A 23,826-nucleotide genomic window follows, 5' to 3' on the forward strand; every position below is an offset into this window, starting at 1 on the left:
ATAATTACAGCATCAATGATCCAGAAGGAGCACACGAGTAGGGAGTTGTCAGAATTGACAGCAACATAATTGTTTACACCCGTTTGCGGTCAGGCGCCCTATGTACTGCCCGAGTTGTCGTATCGTCTTCCACTTGTATTGATGGGACTCCAGACGGGCTGTCCTCGCTGTTCCATTCCACGTTCTTCAGTTCGTCTAGTGGTGGAACAGGTCTGAAACAGGATGTGAGCTCAGAACCCTACAACTGTGTTTTTTCATCAAGCAAACGACTTTGTCCCGTAGAACTGTTTATCAAGTAATGCGAGAGAGAGACTAAACGTATGACAAACGCTCACAGTTAGGTCTTTCTTTTTTGTCATGTTTAAGTTAAACTGAGTGCAAACCAAGCTTTTCATCCCTCCGTGGTCGATAAACTGGTACCAAACCTGTCTGGGAGGATAAAAACACTGATTATCGGATCATTTCATTGCGTAGGTCAACATGCGTTACAAAACCTCAACCATTACGAAATGCAGTAAAAAGCGTTGGCGCATTCCGGGTGGACTGATGCGACAATGGCTTTATCCTTTTTTAAGTCAAATTCTTCAACATCATCACATGTTTTCTTTACAAATGAATTCCATGACGTAATTGTTGTTTTTAAATACGTTAGAGGCCACCTATGCGAGTCTGATTGCTGCCTACTGTGACTCTGTTTGTACCAAATGCATTCGGATCTTTGACTATACGATCTAGGCACCTATGACCTATTTAAATTGCACAATTATACCGCAGAATTTCCCCAAATAGTGCAAAAGGGTGCTCTTGTCCACCACTCCATCAAAGCTCGTATCCGGTTGGGTCAAATGCCTAAAGAAGATGGAATCTTTCAACTTTCCGTTTCTCCACGTTGAACTGCCGGAAGGTGTCGAGCTCGGGTTTCCATGGGCAAGTAAAGGGAGAATGCAACTCTCACAGTGTTTAAAACAGTAGCGTGGATTACACATCTCGGCAATTATGCGCGAAATCACATCATTTGGTAACATCAACCTGTCTACTAGGTCACGTAATTCACGAATGAACGCAGCATAGATTTCGAATATGGCATCTACGTGAGAAAATTCCCGCAAAGTACAATTGCGCTTGAACTACGAATTATGAAACGGGAAAAGAGTCCTAACGACAGAATGAGAGCCCACCGCCAGTTGTCTTGATTCCATGATGCACTCCGAGCCACACAATGTCCTGCGTCCAGATGACTCCCGCCTGATTCGTTCAATACCATAAGCGAACCCACTGGCAAAGTAGATGGAGTTTGACCTATGCGATGCTACTTTCCATTTAAATCAGTTTTTTATAGTTGTGTGAAAGAAACCTCCTTGTATATGACCCATTTGGATGAGCAATCGTTCAAGATTTTGAAGACGTGAACTGATCTGATCGACAACAGCAAGGCGATCATGGATTATGTCAAACTTCGACCTCATTTCGGATCGAATGTTGCTGAGCGAGCTCCAGTCCTTGAATGGTTCATGGTTCACTTTCCAAATGTTAGGAAAAAGTGTCGAAATAGCTTCGTAGAAAACCGTCAGCGGCTTACCTTTTCCCTCGGTTTAGCCCCATTGCCTCCTTCCCAACTCGTTCGCGAAAGCGCATCTTCATCAACGGTCTGTCGTTTCTCAAAAAGCGAACATTTGCAAGACAAACGGGCTATAACCTAGTAGAGCACTAACTATTAACGGCGGTCTTTTGTTTTTGTTGCCGTTGCGTGGTGACCGAGTAGGATAGCTGGATGAAAGCAGATTGGAAGTCTCATCGACCATGGAGTGCACAGACGAAATTCGGTTCATGCTATGCTCAGTGTGGTGCTTTTTCATACCCTGAAACTTAAAATATTAGACAATAACACATGTCATCACGACGACATGTCAGCACGAAAACAGCCAACCTTCTCAATGTCTGCAAACATTGGACTGGGGAATATCCTCGGTCCATGCCGTTCTCTCATGCGGAAAAGCAGCTTTCTAACTGGGTGATCAGGTGGAAGTGTTAGCTTCTCATTTTTCCGTCGAGCATCCAATTCCTTTTCGCGTTTCACGTCAACAACCTAATTTAAACTTTGTGGTTGCTTGGGAAATTCGATTATTTCATTACAAATTTTAGAGCTAAAATTAATTATGAAAGGTGAACATAGAAGCATAAGCGCTACCTTTCGGAATTTTAACCGATGTGTCAAATTATAGGTGAGAACTAGGTTCCTGGCAAACGAGTTCGCGAATGCTTTGTAGAAATTCAAAACCTGAAATTGATGCTGAAGCAAACGTAACAAACCCTCTTGCTAGTCAAAGACTCATCAGGCTGGTAGGCCTAAAGGGAACAAAATTCATAGACACAGCTACAATCAAATAACTGCGCCCTAATTATTTCAAGCTAACCATCTCGGTCAAAGTCAAACGCTCCTTTTCGTGGTGAATTGAAACAACGATAACAACAAACAAACCAAAATCGTAATGTCTCAAACTTTTTCCATCTTTGAAGGGGAAGAAAGGAAAAAATAGGTATGGGGGATAACCAACCTCCATCAGCTTATCCTTCTTAATCATATGCAAATCAGTGTACGTAAGCGCTCTGACGTTGGCCGCAGACTGCCCCGTTGAACCGTTGTTTTTCCAGAATTCATCTCCGAATACATCTCCTTTGCCTGAACGCAGTCAATGTTCATGGATTCTTACTTTATTTGTCACATCCCACAATGTTTTTTAGAACTTAAACGATACAAAAGCCGTTCCCTTTAGAGCATAAAGAGAACCGACGACGTACCAAGAATAGCTACCACTTCTTCATCCTGAATAACCTCCAATGATCCACTGACAACAAACCACAACGCATCGACGGATTCTCCTGTGTGATAAAGAAGATCTCCAGGAGCAGCGTGATTGGACTGCAAGTAGGGAAGAAATTCAGCTAAGTAAACTAAAATTGGTCAGTTGAATCAATTGTTTCTCATCGTACCTCTAAAAACATCGCTAACGACCGCAAACATCCATCTGATGCAAGTCTAAAGCAAGAATGTTCGTTGAACACCTTCCGGTTGAGATGCACACATATGTCCGCTTTCATATCTTTCGGACAGTAGCCAAGCACCTGCAGTAAACGCATTGATCACCCCACTATTACATTCAGCTGTGAAAGCAACCTTCTGTGTGTCGATACCCTTGGTCATCGCCCACGTAGAAACCACGTAGTCCATCACCCTTTCTGCAAGTTCTTTGGGAACTTCTTGCAGCTTGATGAATTCTCGCACATTGCTGATCATGTCGTGATATCTGAAAGACTAATTCAGATGCGAGTCCGTCACAAACGTGATTGAAAGCTCGCTCACCTTACGGTTGCGGATGTCATCTGCTGGATGATTGTAGTCATATGTCCGAAGATTGCAGCGTAAAGTAAGGCGGAAATGATCATCATACACACTCCAAACACCTAAACTAGGGTGCTGGAGTTCTGAGCCTGCTACTAACACAAGATTTTGTGTAGTTGTATCTGTATATCTTACTTATACGTAAGGGAGTTTAGTTAGAAAGAAACATATGTACATGTCAAGCCTTTCCGCACAACACTCTATGTATTTGCCCGAAGATTATGTTACTGGTTAACGGTAATGAATAACGTACAATACATTGAATTGGACACATGAGGGAATAGGAAATTTAAATGCTGGACTAATTTTATGCTTCTCTTGGTTTTTAAAAATCCTATTCTCAAGAAAAAAAAAACCTAAAGATTAGCACGTTTAAAGGCATCACCCCACGAATCTGATTACTGATTTGGTACAGATTTCATGTGGCGTATTCGTACACGGGATCGTAGATTAAGGAGAGGAGTGATTCCGTCCATTTCTTCCTAATTCCCGTAAAAAATGGTCCGGAAGATACGGCTTTGGGCGTTCTGGCGCACTATTTTCCACAAAGAGTTCGACTGGAGCGCGCCAGCCTTGTGCACGCGCCGCATCTTCCGGGCCGTTTTTTTACGGCGATTAGGAAGAAATGGACGGAATCACCCCCTCTCCATAATCTACTATCCCGTATACGAATACTCCATCTGAAATCCGTACCACCTCAGATTCGTGGAGTGATGCCTTTAACAACAAACGCTAAATTGAAGGTATAATTGAAACATACCACAAAATTGATGCTGTTCGATTTGATTTGAGAACTTCCTATCGTTCTCAGAGAAGGCTTATTCGTGAATGCCTCCGAAATATCATGCACCTGGTGGATATGCTTGAGGGGACACCAACATGTCGCGACGATACCACACTACAGTTGTCAATGGGGACACAGAATACCGTCCTAGACGCTTTTGTGGCCATAGAGACGCAAAAACTCCACAGTTTCAAGCGAATATGAAGGGATGACTGATGAAATTTCTCCACATTACTGAACCAATTAACCAACAAAATGGCACATGACATTCGGTGTGGTGACCTGTTAAGACAGAGGGAGCGAATTTTGTGTAAATATCGCCGACCGAAAGTCTAGAAGTCGCTTGCTCGTAGATGCAGCGCGAGCGCATTTCCTCGCAGACATGATGCGTTATAAGGTGCTTCGTAGAAGAAAACGTGCGACAAAACCGTTCCTTACACCATTTCACTGGGGAGCAATGAGCGTGGTTGCACCCATTTTCTTGAACTCTGTCTCTTCCCTTTCTATTCGTAGAAGGATCGCAACACCGCCAATTTCGTGACATGCTGACTTTCACTGCACTTGGAGATGTTATTTTTCAAAAGTTAGGAAAAAGTCCATACTTTCTCATTATCCGTGGTGCTAGCGATGTTGCCAAATCCAACGGTCGACATACAGCTCATGGTGAAGTATAACGCTAAAATATTTAGAAATAAAACAAAAATCCGAGCAAAGTCAGGTCGAAACGACCAGACCTGTGGCGCAGCTGCATAAACGGTTGCGCTAGAAGAGGGACCCTTACCCTGACGACGGAAGTGTCGGCAAGGTTCCCGCTTATTTCTTAAAAGCCAATTTTAAAACTGAGACCTGATTCAATTATCGGAGAGATTGGAACCTTCCACCAAATTTGGCCATGGCTTTTCAGCCCTTTAGTTCCCAAGGGGCCCACAATGACCGCAACCGCTTACGCAATTGCTGCACGATTTTAGTGGTTTTGAGAAAAATGTAGGATGTCGAGAGTGAGGAGAGGTGCTTAGTCACCGTCACTCCGTCCTAGTTAGCTCACATGAAATATAGGAGCTTGTCCTTGATGGTCCTCCAACTAATCGTGTTCCATTCGATAAGTTAATATTGTAAGGAGACTTTAGATCATTTGCAAGCCGGAATAGCCACCCATCTGGTAGCAACGGATTGTTTACCTGTAAATAAGAGTGATCTTAAATGCTGATTCTGTGCATCTGTTGTCAACGGTCGATGTCTCAATGTGCATCTCAATGTGGTGTTCCTACTGCGCGAAAGTAACCCACTTTTGATCGGACTTCGTAGTCTCCTATACTAAACCAGATGCACGCCAACCAATGCGCAACCAGAACGTATGCGCAGAGTAGGAGTAGTAGCGTTGCAGCTCCGTATTCCAGATAATTGTCAAGTTTTCTAGCAACTCTGCCCAGCCGCAGCAACCGTACCACTTTCAGTGCTGAGAATAGGCTGCCAATCCTCTGAAAAACGGGGAGAACTTCCAGCATGTCAGAGATCAGAATGAGGGAAAAGTTGCCTCGTCATCTCTTTTGAACATATAAAATATATCATAAGGCAGACAGGATAAGAGATCAATAAGGAACCAAGACTTGAAGTAGTTTTGTCGAATTATGGAGGGGTCGATAACAACCTGGAATAGACGTCATCAAACTTGCGGTGACATTTTGCTCTGAAATTTGAAGAGATACCTCGCCACCCGGACCAACAAATGTTGTGTGGAAATTTAATAAAATATCAGCAAAAAATATGACGTCGACAATCGAATCCATTAGCGCCACGGAATCGATGCCGCCACCCGGATATTCCCTGAAGTTAAAAGATGAAACTGTAGGAAAATAGAATAGTGAAACATACATATATACATGCGAATCTTAATAGTATTACGTGTGTTGGATTGACAACTTCTTAAGCAAAAACTGGACTTTTGAAGAGAGAAGTGTTACATGATGTTCAGCAAAGTTTTCAATGGTCAGCTACTGCTAATGTTTTTTAGTGGAAGCAGATAGTTTGAAACCGAACTGCGTGCACACGTGAACGAAGGATGAGCATTTCATGCAATCTTTTCCCCGATATCCTCTTTAGAGAGAAGAGGGCGCGGTAAGTGCAACGGAATGGCAACGGCAACGGAATGTAACAGAAGCAAAACACTGTCAGTGAACATGATCATTACCTGAACGGTTGCATGAAAAATGGTTTAAGGCTAAAACAATAAGCACTGTATAAAAGCAATTGTCTGGCTCATTATAAATCGTAAATTACAGTATGTGACAGTTCGTTGGCGTCAAAGGAAAGATTTTTGAGTTTTGTCAAATGAAACCTGCGATAAAAATTTCTTTGCAAAAGCAAAGAGAAAAAACGGAGCAAAATAGTAGTTAAGAGTCGTAGCGCAATCTCATTGCAAATATTATAATTGTTCTTCACAGTTCAGTTGAGTTTTTGAAAATTCTCTTGGTTCGGCAAAATTTGAAAAGGTCAAAAGGAGATGAGAAAAGGATCTATTTTTGTGGGTTAGCTTTAGAGGTCTGAAATAAACCCCTATGTAATGGAGCTCTTAAAGGCAGCGTACCAAGAACCCGTTCGTTTTCGGGCTGTTCATTTACGCTCACGGCCGGGGCCCCTGCCGTAGGGGAGTGGTTGCCTGTATACGACGAACGGCATAAAATCTCCCTATTTTATGGGTTAAAGCTCTCGAAATTTTCAGTTTTGATGTGATAAAGCAACACTAGACCACGATGACACAAAAAATTACGTTCATAGATATAATTTTCATTCTAGAGTAGAGGAGAGAGAGAAAAGCCAATCACTTTTGTTCAGATCACTCATGCTCTCGACCTCCCCAGTGAAATCGCATAGTTTGCTATGGTTCTCGATGAGAGAACAGACGGAAAATTGAGAATAATTTGTGCGGAAGTGACGAAAACATTAATGATACCTGTTTTTGAAGGCAATATTGAACGGAACCATAAATGCAGTGTAGAATGTCAGTGCCAGAATCGACCAGTCCCAAATGGTTTTGAAAGTTGAATAATGTAGAATAATATGTGGTGACGTTTTCGGGGTTTCTTGTCGGTACTGAGGCAACATATCGCCGCCCAAGTTCATCACCTTAAAGGTTAGTTGTTGACTGTTTTGCTGAAGTAGCATTCTATCTGCTAACAAATATAAACTAAGGTCTAACAAGTAGTTGCCATTTTGAGAAGTGTTTATAAACATTATGAACTTACAACGGAGTGAAGATATGAACGCAAAAGGCGGCAACGATTTGTGTTAAGGTGCACAAAAAGTGTGTCACACAAGGACATTTTGTGAAAGGGATTCGGTGTCGAAAGCAAGAAGTTGTGCTACACTTGTGAAGAGGCAGAATGTAGTGAAATTCTAAGAACGAGGAAGTTCTTGAAAAGGCGGAGAAGTGATGGACAGTTCGAGCACGAGCAACTCTAAACTCACTATGCGGCCGTTGGCCTCGTAACACTAAAAAGGAGAGTTTGAGTGATTTTATGTGAAAGGGTGTAGTAAAAGCTTGACCTAGTCTGACCAGTAAATAACCTACGTAATCGAAATATCAAAAATTTATAATGCGAAACATCACTTTCGAAATATCGAAATTTCACCACTATGCTGCAACGTTTTGCTGCGGCACGGTGTTCACGTTTAAAATGTGCAGTGGTGAAGAGGAGCAGTGAAGACGTGCTACAGATCTTCACATAGAATCTCTCATTCAAGAAATGGAATCGAAGGAGAAACTGGGGAGAGGTGAGGTGTTCTACTACAAGGTAAAAAATCTGCTTGCCTGCGTAAAGTTTGACGAGGCAGACGTGGTGCTCTTGTGCAAATCTTTCGTTTCGATTTGGTTGAACTGCTGTTTTGATTTGGCGATCCGGGCGATCTGGAGGATCCGTGACAAACCTGCAAAGGAATCCAATCTAAGCTAAACGATACGCATCACCCAACCCAGAAAAGAGATTCTCTTCAATGCAGATCCTGTACGCTCTTAAACCTACAGCAATGTTCTTTTTCGGTACCGAAAAGCTCGTGAACAAAACTGTGTGCGAAACGCCTCTACACCCTTTTCACGACTGTATTAGAGCGGATCATAAAATCACTTGCTTGGGAAAGAAGGGTTATACGTGTTGACGGGAAATTCTCCTCGAATCTACCTTCCGAGGAGGACACGCTCTGTTTTTAAGAAGTGAAACAGAGACAATACTCTGGACTTAGGAGGTAACAGCAATTGAGCGAAGCAGGAAAGAGAAAGGAATTGCAAATGAACAGAAAGAAGACACAATTCGCGAAGAAAGTGTATTTTAAGGACCGAAGGATGTAACTGGAAGACTGCAATTTGTGGAAGTCGTGAATATTGGACATTCCATGGATATGGAGAATGACCTGAAGAAAAGGCAGACTAGAAGGATGAGATTAACACTCGCACCCACCACGGAAGCTACGGACCAATTTACAGATCACAGGTTCCGTGCCCATCTGTTCGACACAACAGTTCTTCTAGCGCAGCAGAGACATGGCAAGGCTGCAACGTCTAAGAAGCTATTTGCTACTCATAGAGCCCTTGAAAGGAGTGTTCTGAAGTTTGACTACCGCACCCAACATCTAGCGGGTCTTAACGGTTTCGACTTAAGAGAAGTGCTCCTTCGTCTTTGCGCTTTAGCGGAATATTTATCGGAAATCAAGCATAAATGGGCCGGTCACATAATGAGAGAATCGGCGATAGATGGTCTGAGAGAACGTTTGAATGGATTCTGAGAGATAACGCAATCGAGAAGACCCGCAACGACAAGTATGATGTTTGCTGCACGGATGGAGCAGCTGCGTGGTTAGCTGGATACGGCCTAATGTCACTCAGTAACATTGAGGACAGCTTGGAAGACGACTGGGAGGGAAAGGAACGATTGGAAAAGATGTTAAGGCCTTCAGATCTGCCAAGTGAACGCCGGCCATGTGTCTAAGTAAGCAATGATATTTTCATTGTACCACTCACACCCTGGAAAATTTGTAATATGACTTTTGTGAGGATGGTGCGCAAACGGCAGAAGTTTCGACAGTTACTGAACCATCGATAGTAGAAGCCGCCCTAGTACCAAACTATCCTTTCGTCCCTATGAAAATAACTTAGTATCACAATTGATTGTCAGGATAAAAAAAACACTGGCTTGACACCCCGGTCTGCCTCATCAAGTCATTATAAAACTGCCCATGCATTTATTTACCTCGTATGATTACGAATTGAGATCGAACGTATAGGCACAGTATGTAATTGATCGAAGCCATACGCTTCATACTTTCTTCCTATAACGACTTTGAGGGATTTTCGAAATTTCCAGACAATTTGACAGCTCATATCAAGACTCAAGCAAAATTGAAAATTTACGATTCTGTTAAGAGAACGTTAAAAATCGAAGTAAATGGATTTAGGTTTAGATTTGGATAAGATACAAAAAGCTCATTTACGAAATTGTCCAAGTCTTTTTGTGTCGGTGAAAAATAACATTAAAGCAACACTTGGACCATGTATCTCCATGACTGTGAGCGTTGAAGGGATAAAATGAAACCTGCTGCCGTGGGGCTTCTTAGTACCTGTAGATCCATCCAAAGTGTTTAAACTACTCACTTTGACAAATGCTCTCTGTATTTTATGGCAGAATCAGGTAGTTTAACGTTAATTTACTGAAAATGTTCAGGAAAAATGATAGAAATTGCACGAGGAACACTCCTAATCCATCTTGTTGCCAGGAGTTAATAAAGAATAACAAAAGCGCTTTCAGAATTAAAACTTTATTCAGATTAAAGTCTACAGAAGCATAGCTCCATTCAATGAGGTTCTCTAACTCAAAAGTTTTGGGGGATTCCTCAAGAAGGGTGTCGAAGGAAGATGAGTGGCGATGTCAGATTTGTTACTGGAAAGAAAGAAGAAGTAAAAATATTCCAACAAAATTCCCCAACTCTCGAAGCATTTATTGAACTGCGACAATGATTCTTAGAAGCATAAGTCTTGAGAAAATCTAAAAAAAAGAACATTAGGTGCACAGCGACAATTCATTATTTAAGCACGAAATATTGGGGTACAAATAAGTTTTGAGAGATTTACAAAAGATGGTGTAACTGGCAACAAAACGCAACCGGCCATCTTGTAACAATATTAGTGATGAGGCGTCATCATTTCTCTCTAAAAATCAGCAAATGTCTTTTTGCTGAAGTAAACAATCTACTTTGTTTCTGCCCTGGCCATGTCAATCTTTGTCGCAACATAACACAATTTCTGGGTAGCGCCGCTTTGTTGTTTTAATTTTAAGAAAATGCAGCTGACAGACATTGATTGTTGTGTGAAGAATACAGAGAACATGCTCCATTAATAAAACATGTGACTAGTACTTCCGAGGTTTTAAAAGTGATGATTAGACAGCAGCTACAAAAAATGCGAAGAGAGGCCTACAAAGTTTAAAGACACTGAGGTGGAGGTTCTATTAGGCCAAGATTTATGCCAAACTCAAGAGGAGCTCGCTGAATACTTGGAAGTGGCTCTCCAAGCGATTTCAAGCTGTCTCAAGGCCATGGGTATGGTGCAAAATCAAGAAAGTTGGATTCCGTAAGAACTCAAGCCTAGTGTCGTCGAACGCCGTTTTTCCAAATTCGAACAGCTGCTCCGAAGGCAAAATCGTGAGGGTTTTTTCATCGAATTATGATGGGGACAAAAATAGACCCACACCAACAACCCAAAGCTCAGAAAATCGTGAGGTCAGCCCGGTCATGCATCAACTTCGATGCCCAAGCCGAACAATCATGCCAAGAAGCTAACGTTGTTGATCTGGCGGGATCAGCTCGGAGTGAACCAAATAAGAGCTACTCTAACCTAACGAAACCTCACTAGAAAGTGCTATCAATAACAATTGATGCAATTGAGCTGAGCAATAAAGCTCAAACGTCAAAAGACATTACAAAGTGATCTAACAGCACGATAATGCTCAACACATGTTGCAAAAATCGTCAAGGATACTTTGGAGGGGCTTCAGTAGGATATCCTGTCCCACCCGCTGCAATCACCAGATCACCAGACAGTGCTTATTCCGACTACCACTTGTTCCGGTCATGACCAATAGCCTGGGCGAGCTGCACTTCACTTCTTACAAAAAAGCCGAACATTGGGTCGATTTTTGGGTAGCCTCACAAGACCTGAATTTTTTTGAACTTGGAATCCGTATGCCATCTGAAATGTGAAGAAAAGTCGTAGCTAACGATGGACAATTTTTTTGAATAAAATATATTGTACCAGCATTCCTGAATAAAGATTCAGAGTTACAAAAAAAACCTTTGCACCCGCAATTGATGCGTGGTAGAATAGATAAGAGGAGAATGCAAAGTGAATAAGAGTAATGAGTATGAAAACAGTCGAAACAGTGGGGAATTCTGATATCGGCAACGTTGGTAGGTAAGAAACCCGAGAACCTAGAAATGGTGTAGTCTCCATTCCAACGTCTAATGGAAATGAGTCATGCCTCGTGGAAATGAGAAGTAGCTATGCGCGGTCTGCTAAGACTAATTCATTATTAATCTTATTTGAATTTGGGTTCACCCCCGTGTAGTGTGATAGTTGAAAGTATAAGCGTTGAATCAAGCTCTGCTCATCTCTTCCTCCCCTGGGAAAAGAGCCAAAACTTCGTGACTTCAATATCGGTACTCAAAAAAAAAGAAATCCCCGAATATATCGGAATGAGAAATAAGTACCCTTGTTGTTCTCCTCGTCGAGTGGTTGTTTGAGTGGGGTGATATCCTTAAACTGGCACAAGTACAACACCACGTTGTCCTTGTCATTTTTGATTGGTGCCAGATGAACTAGCAGCCAAATGGGAGTTTCTAAATGGACGTATCAACATTAAGAGCATTACAGCTATAAAAATAGTTTTGAGAATTTGACATTATGAGCACATACCAATAATACACGTACACGTATCAACAGTAACACTGTGGACCGCTATAGCACTTACTATTCTTTTTACACAATCCAATCTCCGCCTGATCGGTTCTACCGTTGTCCAAGGCCTCTTGAATTCGTACAAAATTTGTAGGGTCGCCGTGCTCGCCATGGAGAAACGCCAGTCTACAAGCTCTTCCTGACATTGCAAAATTCATTTTGAAAAATCGAGGCTATTGTTAATTACACTTTAAACGCAGTAGTTGATGACTGTTTCCCCTATATTTCGGAAAGACACTAGAGATAATTATTATTTCTTGAAATGTTAAGTTTGTGTTTGGTGTTCTTCTCAGGAGTGACAGTTGTTTTTTGTATTTTGAGAGCACACCTTATTGTTAAGGTAATCTCGAGAAGAGCACTGTTTGAGACTATTTACAGTCCGAACCAAATTGAAGGTGAAACATTGCGGTAAAAGGATGAAAACTCCAACTGATTGTTCAATAAAAGCCCTTATACGCAAATGAATAGCAAAAACTGGAGAATTCAAGGTCTTGAAAGTGTTACTTTATTGAAAACTATGATATTAAAACAAATTGTTGTTCATCCGTTTCATCCATCAAAATAATAATCAAATTCAGTTCTTTAAGAGGGTTGCAGGTAGGTATCTTATGGTAGGTAGTCATGAACTCAGTTGTTGGTACCAAATTTATACAACAACGTTCCTAAAAAATGCATAAACCTACGAGCACGGCTTCTGCATGATTTCCGCTCGTGAATAGCCGACAAGTTTCGAGAAACCATCATTGCAGTACACGATCGGATAATCAACCACTTGTGCATTTGCGAGAATGAAGGAAGTGTCTGCAATTTTGCAGTACTCGAATATATAGAAAAAAGCAAATATCTTGGTGGACCTATGGAAGTCTTCTCAGTACCATTTCTACAACAGAATTCATCACTCAACATGATATGATATCACTGAAATTCGTTGGTAGAACATTTCGAAGACAAGTAATAACACACAGCTTCTTTTAAAAAAAAATTGAAATTAATTTATACGATCGAAAGAATCGCAAACTCAAGAGGAAGTGAAGTAAAAACGTAGTTAAAGACGAGAAGAGGAAATTGAAAGCCACTCTCTCAGAACCAGTGTTAGAGTTCCCTTTCAAACCTAAAACTCCGGCGTTGCCTTTCGAAATTTCACGATAGCTATGCAGCATTCACCTAATTCACCAAAGAACCGCACCGATGCGTCTCAAAGTAGAAAGTAGTCCGTGGTCTGAGAGAAGAAAGTGCTGAATGAAAAAGCACTGCATATTAATTTCTTTGGGTTTCTTTGGGTCTCTCGAGCTTTTGGGATCCATGAAATGAAAAATTGAAATGTTGGCGCCTTCGGACACGTGATTGCGGTCCTTTGGATAGCTAACTCAATCGTCCTCAAGAATAGTACCGATTTTCATGGAGAAGCTTTGGTCTAAGAAAGAAAAGTAAAACCATGTCGCAGTTTTGACAATCTGAAATGTCTCCGAGACGACTTTCTATTAAACCGAGTACATAGTGCTGGACTGCCGTTACAATTTTTGACTTAATGGAAAACCCCAGGAAGTTACAATTGCATCTGAGGTATACACGATAAACAGTGTCCAGCGCGCGTTGGAATTTTCCTAGCAGGCGTTGAAACGGGGTTGTAAGGGTCGACACATCTCTTCGAAATAAAATAACGTAATAATTAAATAAATGAATTAGATTCGTTTCCTGTACAGCGAAAATAGTTTAGCCGAGATCAGGGCACAAATGCCTAGGAAAGCCGTGTCCGGTAGTTGGATGCGCCTTTGCTTGGCTTCAAGCCGTGCGAAGTCGTACCCAGCTATTTACGGTTAGTTTCTGTATAAAGACAAGTCATCGGAGACGTGGAGAAAGTGCGATCAATTAGAAATAACATCTTAAGACTTCTGAGGGTAGCGGAACGTAAAATAAATCACGTATCAACCTAATCCAATTTCTAGCTAATTTTGCTCCATCTGAAAAGCTAACTTTCTATCAGAGCTATCAAATACAATTACTACAAATTTATTTATGCGCAAATTCTTGTCTAATCACTTTATTCAAGAGAAATGGACAGAGGTGGCTTCGCATTGAGTACTAAGAAGCCGCGGAAGAGGAATTTCCTTCATAGTTTGCTCACTGCTTCAATAATCTTCCGACAGTTCCAATTCAACATACAGACCCGGATACTCATCAAGACAGGTAATTTCTGGTTTGGTGACAGGCCTGAGACAACTTCGGTTTTGTCGGGTGGGGCACAGTCTACCGTCGCTTTCATTCTAAAAGTCGGGAATTTTTGACAGGAGTAGGGTTTTTTAGTTCAGCTTAAAAGATTTAAATAAGAATATTTCTCGTTCAACAATGATGAATTTTCCTACTCTCCCGAAAAGGAAATTTCGACGTCATTACTACCCGAAAAAAGACATTCAAGCTGGAAATAAAAGTAAAATTAGCGCAAAGTAGGCTGCACGAGTTGCTCAACAACGAAATTCACAGAAAACTTCACGCAGCACAATTTCGCAGTGTCGTAGACGCAAATTTTGTCTAAATACGTGCACAATTTGCTGCTTCTGCCGTTCCTAGTTCTTCGGAACTTAATTAAAAAATAATAGATTTTTTCTACTTTTGGATTTTCTCAACTAGCTTTGCAGATATCCAGAACATCTACAGAGATAAAGTTCCAGTTAGGTGTCTTCCTTGGTACTATAATAAAAAGATGACGGCGGATCTTTCAGTCGCACTACGGTAACGAAGAAAAGTCTGAAATACGGATTTTTTACCGTTCGTCAAAATGGGTTTAATTTCGTACAAGGCTAGCAACTCAGCGCGTATACCTTATGGAAACTACTTCGGTTTGGAACATTATGCATTATAAGGAAGGAGTTCTGCTACTAGAGTATTAGATGGCCTTCCCCGTTTTTCTTAACGTTTTTAACTCAAAGTTGAGAAAAAGCCCAGAATTTCGCTAAAATCCCTAACTTTGTCTCAACTAATTTTCAGAAAGAAAAACAGTGGACGTCCAAGACCGATTCAACCACTTTGCGACACAAACTACTGCCTCCCTGAACTTAAAAGGGAGATGAATGTAAGATCCAATAATTTTTCGTATTGCACATTGTCTTGTCTTGAGCTTGTCTGATTATTTTATTTTATTTTATTTCATTATTTGAGCACCACCTAAAAAGTGTATAGGCTTCCAAAACTTGGAGGAGCTTATTATTGTTGTTGTCGTCATTTTGATTTCCTTCTTTCTTCTTTCTTCTTCCCTTTTTCTTTCTTCCTTTTTGCCATTTTCAACATAGTGTGAAAAATTAAGAGAACGCTTTACATTTCTCCGCCAACAGTAGGTTTTCTTTCAAATACGCACCAACTAAACAGACCTTCACTTTCAGGTTAATTCTTTGTAATAAAACTGCAGAATATTAATTTCACAGTCAACTCAGCGTAGCAGATGGTCCGTGGAAAAATTAGGAAGTGTTTGTTCTATTACAATATTTTTATTTAATTCTATTTTTATTACTTATTATTTGTTTTTAACGGTCCTTCCCCCCTGTAAAAACACCTTTATTTTATTCACAAAATTGATATCAAAAGATAAATGAGTTCTTGGAAATAAAAGTACTTGTTTGCAGTGCAGTAACGCAGAGTGCAAAAATGCTCATAGCTAGTCTTTAATGTATTTAACGACTTTTTTTTCTAAAAGTAATGATAGTCTCCTCTGAAAGGTAAGCTGTAAAATCTAAATACCAAATTTGGTTCATCATCATCATCATCAAAAATCATCATAGGAAATCGAAGCACTGTTAAGGATTAACCCTGTATATTTTTGGAATTTGATTATGGTTCTTGCGACTGTTTCTACTTTCGCTTTTGAAAGTTTTCTTTTTAGCTGTGCTAGAAGAGAACGTAAAGGAAAAACTCGAATAATCGATCCAAGCACGATTCGAAGAAGGTAATATTTGTATTTCACAGCTTTACATAAAAATTGTGATATTAGCGAACGAGTGTACGTTTCTTGATATTTTTCCACTTTCGCGTATTAAAAACACATACTGTTAATATTAGTCTTACAGTGGTGTAAAAAGGTACATATCTAGAAATCTCATATTCCTAAAATTCGTAGCTGTGGAGGCGCACAATGTCTAGCAAAAAAATGGTTGTTTTAACTACTTTCAATCAGTACAGTCGAGTGAGAACGACCTGAAGCTCGATGCAGTTGCCTAAGCGGCTGCAATTGAAGCGGCGCGGTGGAGCCAGCGGCTGCAATCGAGGTAGAGCCTTCAGGGCTTCAACCTCGGGCTGCAGAGATATGTGGAACTAGCGAAGGTTCCTCATCGGTCGTAACCGCACGCTCCATCGCGCCGCTTCGAACGGATGCAACGCAACGCAACACTTCGGAGCTGCATCGAGCTTCGAGGGGTTTTGACTCAACAGAGCCGTTTTTGTCATCTCAAGTCCTATAATTATAAATTTCTCAACAGAGACTTTTCTGAACAGGCAACGTTTCCTGAAAAATCCAAAAAATTCTTTGGAAATTCTCAGTCAGAAGTAAAACACATATTTCAAGAATGATAAAAGGACCGACACATATTTGAAAATTTTCTAGAATAATCAAATGAAGCCATGCCAGAACCCCCGTGATGTCTTTTGTGAGTGGGAGACTATTAAAGTGGGTGGAATCATTAATCACCGAGAGTCAATCTACTTACGCAAATGAAACTATTACTTGTTTTTCAGCAGCCTAGGCATCGCCTAACCTATTGCAGAGAATTCGCAAACACCAGAAACCAGATATTGGAAATGTGCACCCACAATCTTATAAATTTTCTTGGTCGGGATTATTAACCGTCGAGAAGAGAAGTTGAACAAAAAAGTAAACAGAAATAACTCACAATTGTCGAGGACTATGGAAAAAAGAAATGAGTGCTGCTTTTGAGAAATAGAACTTGAGAAGACCATAAAGGTCAGAAAAAAAAAACGAACCAGCATTATTACATCTGCGGATGACATTCTCTAGGAAGGTGTTCTGTGGGGCGACGAGACCGCGTTTAACGACGGGCATTCTCTCATCACATAGAACTGTGCAACTAAACAATTCAAGAATAAATGCTAGAAAAAACGCGCATGTCACACGAGGAATTGTTCACGAGGCATACCGTAACATACGAATGAAAACAATAAGATTGATTACCGAATGATGGGAAATCTATGGAAGGAACACACATATTCGTGGAAATTTTCGTTTCACCAGATGGTTGAGTTGACACCGCTTGGCGGTGTGTACATGTGCACAGATGTCATACGTCCAGACGCCATTAATATTAAAGTCGGTAGATCTCTTGAAGTTGAGTATAAATGGACGGAGTTAGAAACACATTCGTGTTCCTGGGCATAGACGCAAAGTTGCAGCCAAAATAACTTCGAATGAGCTTCACAAAAAGAATTTTCAACTTTCAGCATACAAAGTGGGCACAGTTCACTACCTTTAAATCGTGTTAGTAGGTCACGGTGACTTCACCTAATAAAAATACATTTCCTTCATATAGTGCTATATTTTCTCCCCTTCTCTAGCAGGAGAATGACCTGCCGACCCATCACACAGTATGCTATGAAGCGCCAACCTTGCAGTATGAAACCTAGGCGTAATTCCAGTCAGCTGTGTCCTTTCTTTTCTTTGTTTTAAGGAACACCTAACGATGTTTTCAACTAAATAAGTTAAAATTTAAAGTTTGGAGGAATGGAAGAAATGTTTTCGAAGGATTCAGAGAATAGGAATGAGTCTCGCTTGCCAAAAAATTAGGTGTAGACGAATTGTTTCCAGATTTGTTCGTTCATCCAATACCTATTCGATGTTAGAAGGCAGTACTTTCAAATAAATCCAGCTGAAACAAAATGCGAACATACAGCTAACAGCTTGCATGAAAGTCAGAAATTGCTTCGATGACATAGTGGCTAAGTTGACAGACTAGAAATTTCATCTGTGCTCGTCGAAAATTAGTTCCATAGTTCATTTTTAATACTAATGTAGAATTTTCAAAAGAAAACAGTACTCAGAAACAGTCAGTTTACTTTCTTCAACTGTGAAGAGGAGCCATTCCTTTGTTCGCCTTTCTATTCTTTTTACTCTTCGAATACCCATTACTTTTTATTGCTATTTGCTTGTCAAAAGTCTCCGCCTGAAAAGAGAAAACTTGCTACTTCAAGGAATATGTAAATGTGATAGAAGTGAAGTTCCATTATATGTAATTATGCCGCACACATTGAATTACCTGCACGTAATTCTAGCATTGGAATCACCTCGTCCCATGTAGCCATCGTTTCCTCTTAACTTTGGAAAAATAGCAGACTTCTTATGGGGATTTTTTGCTCAACTTTGATTTTCAATAGAATGCTAGAGGAACACACCCATTGTTCACTCACGTCTTTCTACTAACCAAGTGAAAAGTCTTAGCACTCGGTTTTTATCACAGTTCCATCAACAAAGTAGATTTTCTACCATTGAATTCCCTGACACAGAAGGATCCATCAATCAGAAAATGCTGTACCTCTCCCTTTGGTCGCGGAAGCACAAATCTAACGGATCCGGATATTTTCTACTGTTTCCACAAGCCTTCAGTCCTACCTGCATTCACACGATTTTGTTGATTTCGCAGGCCTCATTTTTACGTTGTGGTTTTTTCTTGCAATATCCCGCACTAGTTATTACTTCTTTTTAATTGAAGTTTCCTTTTCATTTTTCAGGTATTTTTCTCAGTTTCACTTCGGCTTACACAATATGTGGTTGTGTGGTGATGTGAGAACACTATTGTTTACAAATAGTACCCCTAAATGTGTTTACTAATGAGGTGTCAATGATCCACTAGGTGTTTCACCCAGCAGGACATGACTTGTGAATAGTTTTGCTTCATTCACACTTTGATGTATGACTGTGGTGGCGACAAATTGTAAGGGTAAAATGAAGTTGAGTTACGTATTGCTGATGAACAAGAAAATAGTACAGAAACTGCGTTACTTTGGAATGAATTTCTGTTCAGCAGTACACCTTGGTTCGAAGCCTGACGAAAGAAATATTATAGAGTTTGCCGGAGGAAAAAGCTTGCAAAGTTGGTTTACAAAATTTTAACCCCTTCTGCAATTCAAATAAAGACAAACGAATGAAGATCAAGGAATTTCGGAGGACCTTTCGAAATATCTCTGCGGTTCAGTCAGTTTGAGAAATTGGCTGTGAATAGAATCCTCTCGAATCTATTCAATCTCGAGTCTGAACCACGAAAATTAGAACCATTTGAGGCTCGATTGGTGTTTTGAAACGGCCCGATACCAACCAATCCTATCACACCTTGCAGACTCATGAATTGTTGACAAACTTGTCCTGGAGGATACATCACTGACTGGATACATGGGCTAAACCGCGTAAGTCATAGTATAAGCTAGATACGCGTTCATAAACCTTAAACGACTTTGCATAGAAGTCGGAACTGTTTTCACATCCAAAGAGGATGGATTGACGCCAGCCCCGTTATCTTCTGGACACTTTATCAAACAGAGTCGCCCCACTTGCTCCGTCGGACACATTATTTTGTGTCAATACATTTCCTGTCGAATTTTTCTCTCCCGGATCATTAACTTCGATTTCTTACAACTCAGCAGTCGCTTGAAAATACTTCTTCAAAATTTTAAACTGAGGAGCAATTAATGTCTGTTAACATTCATTTAAATATGAATGCGCTAATGATAATGCGTGGGAATTTGCACTGTGGGAACGTTTTGCAAATATGTTGGTTCACAATCACTTAGTAACTCATTAATAATGGTTTAGTATATGTCGGATGCTTGGAGAGCCACGTGTTCTCCAAGTAAAAAAGAAGATCAAAGCGCATGGCGTTGACCAATTCAATTCAGAACCGTTTGAGGTTTCGAATGCGTGCAGCCACACTATGACTTGCGGAGGCTGGCCGAACGTCAAGTCAGTGTTTTTGCACTGACTTCACATTCGGCTCTAAGATTAATCTGACAACAATTTGTAGACGTCGGAGGGATGAAAGGGTTGGTTGGAACTAGCTTCTTTTCGAACCATTGGTCAGTCACAGTGTGCAGTCACCGACTACCGACGTCTTTTACCTACTGCGCTACACCCGCAAGTTCTTCATTACGCTAATTGTTTCTCTAATCGAACGTGGTGTTAATTGCCACAGTGTATTAGAAACGCTTCGAAATCTATGAAGAACTGATATTGTTAGGACTTATTTCTATTGTTATGGGCGGGTGTGGTGTAGCGGTTAGAGGTTCCGCTTCCTGCACGATCGATCGGAGGTTCGAATCCCTCCGGTAAATTGGTACCAGACTTGTCTGGGAGGATAAAAGCACTGACTTCACACATCGGCTAGCCACCGCAAGTCATTGTATAGGCCAGATACACATTCGTAAACCTCAAACGATTCTGAATTGAAGTGAACGTGGGGGCGCATCCCAAGCGGATTGATTAACGCCAGAAACTTTATCGTTTAACCTTTATTTCTCTTGTTATAGTAGAGCAAACAAAATATTGTCGAAACAACTTTAAAGCTCCGGCCCTTCAACTTTCCCGCTTTCCATTCAATTCTTGGACGGGCACTGCGCGAAGGTGAGGATGAACTTGTGTAGTACCCACTCAGATTACATGTACAATATTTGAGAGACAAAACTCTTTGACGAGTTTAAGACCTAGGACCAATCTAACACCTCTGTATTACGCATCAGTTGTAACTGGGACAGCAAGAAAAAATGATCACACTACAGAATTTGTTCAGGAGGTCCCCGTACGGGAGTTGTTTTCCTCCAGAAAAGTATGGATGAAAACAGAGCAGATAGAACAGAAGACTGGAAGGGAGGTGGAGAGCAGATATATGTGGCTGCAAACGGACGATTTCTAAGCTTTATCAAGTCGCACCTGCAGTTCTGCACGTAGCAGCAGAGATGAGCTTGAAAAAAAGGGTAGGGAAGAAAAAAGAAACAAGGCCACGAAGGTCAGGAATTAATCTCAAGAATAATGAGTACATTTAAAGGCATCACTCCACGAATCTGAGGTGGTACGGATTTCAGGTGGAGTATTCGTATACGGGATGGGAGACTATGGAGAGGGGGGTGATTCCGTCCATTTCTTCCTAATTGCCGTAAAAAACGGCCCAGAAGATACGGCTTCATTCGTTTTGGCGCACCATTTTGTACAAGAGGTTCGATTGGAGCGCGCCAGTCTTGTGCGGCGCCGCATCTTCCGGGCCGTTTTTTACGGCAGTTAGGACGAAATAGACAGAATCACCTCCTCTCCATAGTCTCCCATCCCGTTTACGAATACTCCACCTGAAATCTGCACCACCTCAGATTCGTGGGGTGATGCCTTTAAGCACATCCCTTGACACTACTTCTTTGTATTCGGCGAAGAAAATAAAGGAAAAAGAGATGTGTTTCGATTCGACTTCGACTCACTCTTGCTAACATTAATTCCTGATCTTCGTGCTCTTGCCTCCTTCACCTCAACGAAGATAATAGAGGATAAATAACAATGAGAGTTTCTGTATAAAAATCCAGTTACGACGAAGCGGAAATAATTCCTCAGAACGATGGGACGTTGGATGTTAAATTAAAAAAGCGAAAAGGAGGGATGCTCAGCGAATTCATCACCTTCAGGACCCGCGAAGGAGTGAAACCCATTTAAATTAAGTGTGGAAAATGCAGCAGAATGTCAGATTATTTACTGAGAAGAAAAAACTTTCACATCGACACATTGTAAAGACATCCAGCTTCAAAGAAAGCATATTACAATACTAGTAATGTTATAATTTCCAGGTGTGTAAGAGAGATCACGTCTAAGTTTGTCAGTAATCCGAAGAAACGCGTGTATTGTAGCCTGTACGATTTCGCTGCCTCAACGTTGCAACCCATTACGCTGTAGGATCTGAACAACTCTGCCGTCGTCCAGCTCCAGCGACCAATGTAAATCAAATAAGCCCTCAGAAGCTATCTCACCTCAACAATTGCACACTTTTTGCGGATTTCCAGCATTTTAAATTCTTACCTACAATGATCAGTGTCCATGGGAAGAGAAGAACGCAGGGGCAACTACGTACACATTCTTTGGACTTGTTGGGTAAATTGAGCTTGATTCTTCTCGAACTTGCTAACTATGTGCACCCCTACCGTTATCCACTCACACAGAGGACCCAGCTTCGACTTTTTGGTGTTCTCTTACTTTAATTGATGCATGTTGTTTTTGTTTGTTTCTTGAAATTTCTTTCTATTATAGAAGTGACCCACATTTTTTCCAAGAGTCAAGAACTAATTTTGTTTGTCAATCAAAAAATGTCTTCTTGATTTTTGCCCTCAATACTGGCGGCTTTAAATCCGGTGGATAACAGAGTTTCCCGCCTCGTGGGCGTCAATTTCACACCCGGGCAGGGATGCACTTGTAAAACTCGCTTGAATACCTCCTTTTTCATTGTTTTGAACACTAAGTCCATTATGCTAGTGCAAGATGAAGATGTATTCAACTGAGATGAAGGACACAACTGTTCCAAAGGTAAACTTCTGGATGAGCCCTGAAGAAGCTGGGTTTTGGATTTTATAACCTGAGAATATTTGTCCATGAATTCACAGATAATTCCTATCCTTTTCTATAAGTCCTCTAAAAAATTTCTATAAAGTTTCCCTATAAAACTATTCTATAAGACAAACAAATTTCTGTAGCTTTTATTCTTCTCTATTCCATGTAACCAAGGCACGATGATGGAGAGATCAATTACTGCACCAATGAATGATACCTGAACAGCAACACTCACCCAGAATGTTGAAGGTAGCTGTCAAAAAATCACAGGAAGAAATTGTCAGCAAACGCTTGAATCGTATCCATGAAATTACCAGAAGACTTTGGAATTCCGAGCACCGAAAGTAGGAAGGGGGACTGTTTTGAAGTATGGATGTATTTGCTTTATGCATAGCGACAATGCAAAAGTGCAACCCACGGACATCAATAGTTTTGCCGTATCCTGCAGGCAACCCTTAATTCTCTAATTAAGCGCTAATTAAGCGCTAACAACATTATCAGGCGATCAATAATTCCAGGGAGTTGGGGACTAAGCACATATGGAAACGACACTGAGAAAACTGAAAAGAACGTGGAAGTGGCATTTTCATGGATTTCTTCGAGGCAGACTTTCTTCAAAGAAATAATAGTGGAGATATTTTCGGAATATGCCTCTTATTAGTTATGGCTACTATTTGAGAAGAAAAGGTGTATTTACTTGTATTTAAAGAAATATATACTAAAATTACAATGATAATTAAACAATTAAACAACAAACAAACACTCAGAAGAATACCGTACTTCTCAATCAAAGAGTTGAAGAATGGAATATATACTGCGGAATATATACTCAAAAGTGCATAGAAGTAGCAGCAAAATTGATCTCTATAGGAACAACTGCTGCTGGTCGTTATGAGAAATGGAGGGAAACTTTTTTTTTCAAATTTCTTATTATAGACGTGGGTGGTGGTGCATGTGTACACAACAGACGCCATTTAGACACATCAGGACACAAGAATTACGAATTTTACGACTTCAGCTTCACGTCAGTGCTGTAGCTTCAGCGAAAACTTTTTTGAGACGACTAGGTCCAGTCATTG

The 23,826-nt window shown here is 40.7% G+C and overlaps 4 protein-coding genes across 8 annotated transcripts; 2 read left to right on the plus strand and 2 right to left on the minus strand.

Annotated features, from left to right (window-relative positions):
* Positions 1-73: 73 nt before the first annotated feature.
* Positions 74-8,681, minus strand: RB195_014890 (uncharacterized protein; the record flags this gene model as incomplete). Of its 3 annotated transcripts, XM_064205340.1 has the most annotated exons (20): positions 74-212; positions 1,179-1,299; positions 1,355-1,499; positions 1,580-1,657; positions 1,713-1,859; positions 1,928-2,086; positions 2,189-2,278; positions 2,556-2,680; positions 2,800-2,920; positions 2,992-3,123; positions 3,176-3,305; positions 3,362-3,462; positions 4,787-4,860; positions 5,230-5,362; positions 5,471-5,640; positions 5,763-5,832; positions 5,891-6,008; positions 7,135-7,307; positions 7,993-8,108; positions 8,636-8,681. In XM_064205340.1, 20 exons carry the CDS (start codon positions 8,679-8,681, stop codon positions 74-76), a joined length of 2,388 nt encoding a protein of 795 aa, XP_064061219.1. The 3 variants fall into 3 exon arrangements, with proteins under 3 accessions (XP_064061219.1, XP_064061220.1, XP_064061221.1); XM_064205338.1 differs by lacking the exons at positions 5,230-5,362; positions 5,471-5,640; positions 5,763-5,832; ... (2 more) ...; positions 7,993-8,108; positions 8,636-8,681 and having other exon boundaries at positions 4,787-4,846; XM_064205339.1 differs by lacking the exons at positions 74-212; positions 1,179-1,299; positions 1,355-1,499; ... (12 more) ...; positions 7,993-8,108; positions 8,636-8,681 and having other exon boundaries at positions 5,698-5,832; positions 7,135-7,304.
* RB195_014891 (uncharacterized protein) lies at positions 7,928-9,163 on the plus strand (the record flags this gene model as incomplete). 2 transcript variants are annotated; one of them, XM_064205341.1, is made up of 2 exons in its annotated part: positions 7,928-7,955; positions 8,512-8,960. In XM_064205341.1, 2 exons carry the CDS (start codon positions 7,928-7,930, stop codon positions 8,958-8,960), a joined length of 477 nt encoding a protein of 158 aa, XP_064061222.1. The 2 variants fall into 2 exon arrangements, with proteins under 2 accessions (XP_064061222.1, XP_064061225.1); XM_064205342.1 differs by lacking the exon at positions 7,928-7,955 and having other exon boundaries at positions 8,894-9,163.
* RB195_014892 (uncharacterized protein) lies at positions 8,571-8,960 on the plus strand (the record flags this gene model as incomplete). Of its 2 annotated transcripts, none has more annotated exons than XM_064205343.1 (1): positions 8,571-8,960. In XM_064205343.1, the coding sequence occupies one exon, from the start codon at positions 8,571-8,573 to the stop codon at positions 8,958-8,960; it is 390 nt and encodes a 129-aa protein (XP_064061223.1). The 2 variants fall into 2 exon arrangements, with proteins under 2 accessions (XP_064061223.1, XP_064061224.1); XM_064205344.1 differs by having other exon boundaries at positions 8,613-8,960.
* Positions 9,164-11,328: 2,165 nt separating the features above from the next.
* On the minus strand, positions 11,329-17,230 carry RB195_014893 (uncharacterized protein; the record flags this gene model as incomplete). Its single annotated transcript, XM_064205345.1, has 5 exons — positions 11,329-11,384; positions 11,937-12,065; positions 12,197-12,309; positions 12,867-12,984; positions 17,152-17,230. 5 exons carry the CDS (start codon positions 17,228-17,230, stop codon positions 11,329-11,331), a joined length of 495 nt encoding a protein of 164 aa, XP_064061226.1.
* Between the last annotated feature and the right edge of the window lie 6,596 nt (positions 17,231-23,826).

Source organism: Necator americanus, chromosome V (assembly GCF_031761385.1).
Source record: "Necator americanus strain Aroian chromosome V, whole genome shotgun sequence".
In the NCBI taxonomy this organism is placed as follows: domain Eukaryota; kingdom Metazoa; phylum Nematoda; class Chromadorea; order Rhabditida; family Ancylostomatidae; genus Necator; species Necator americanus.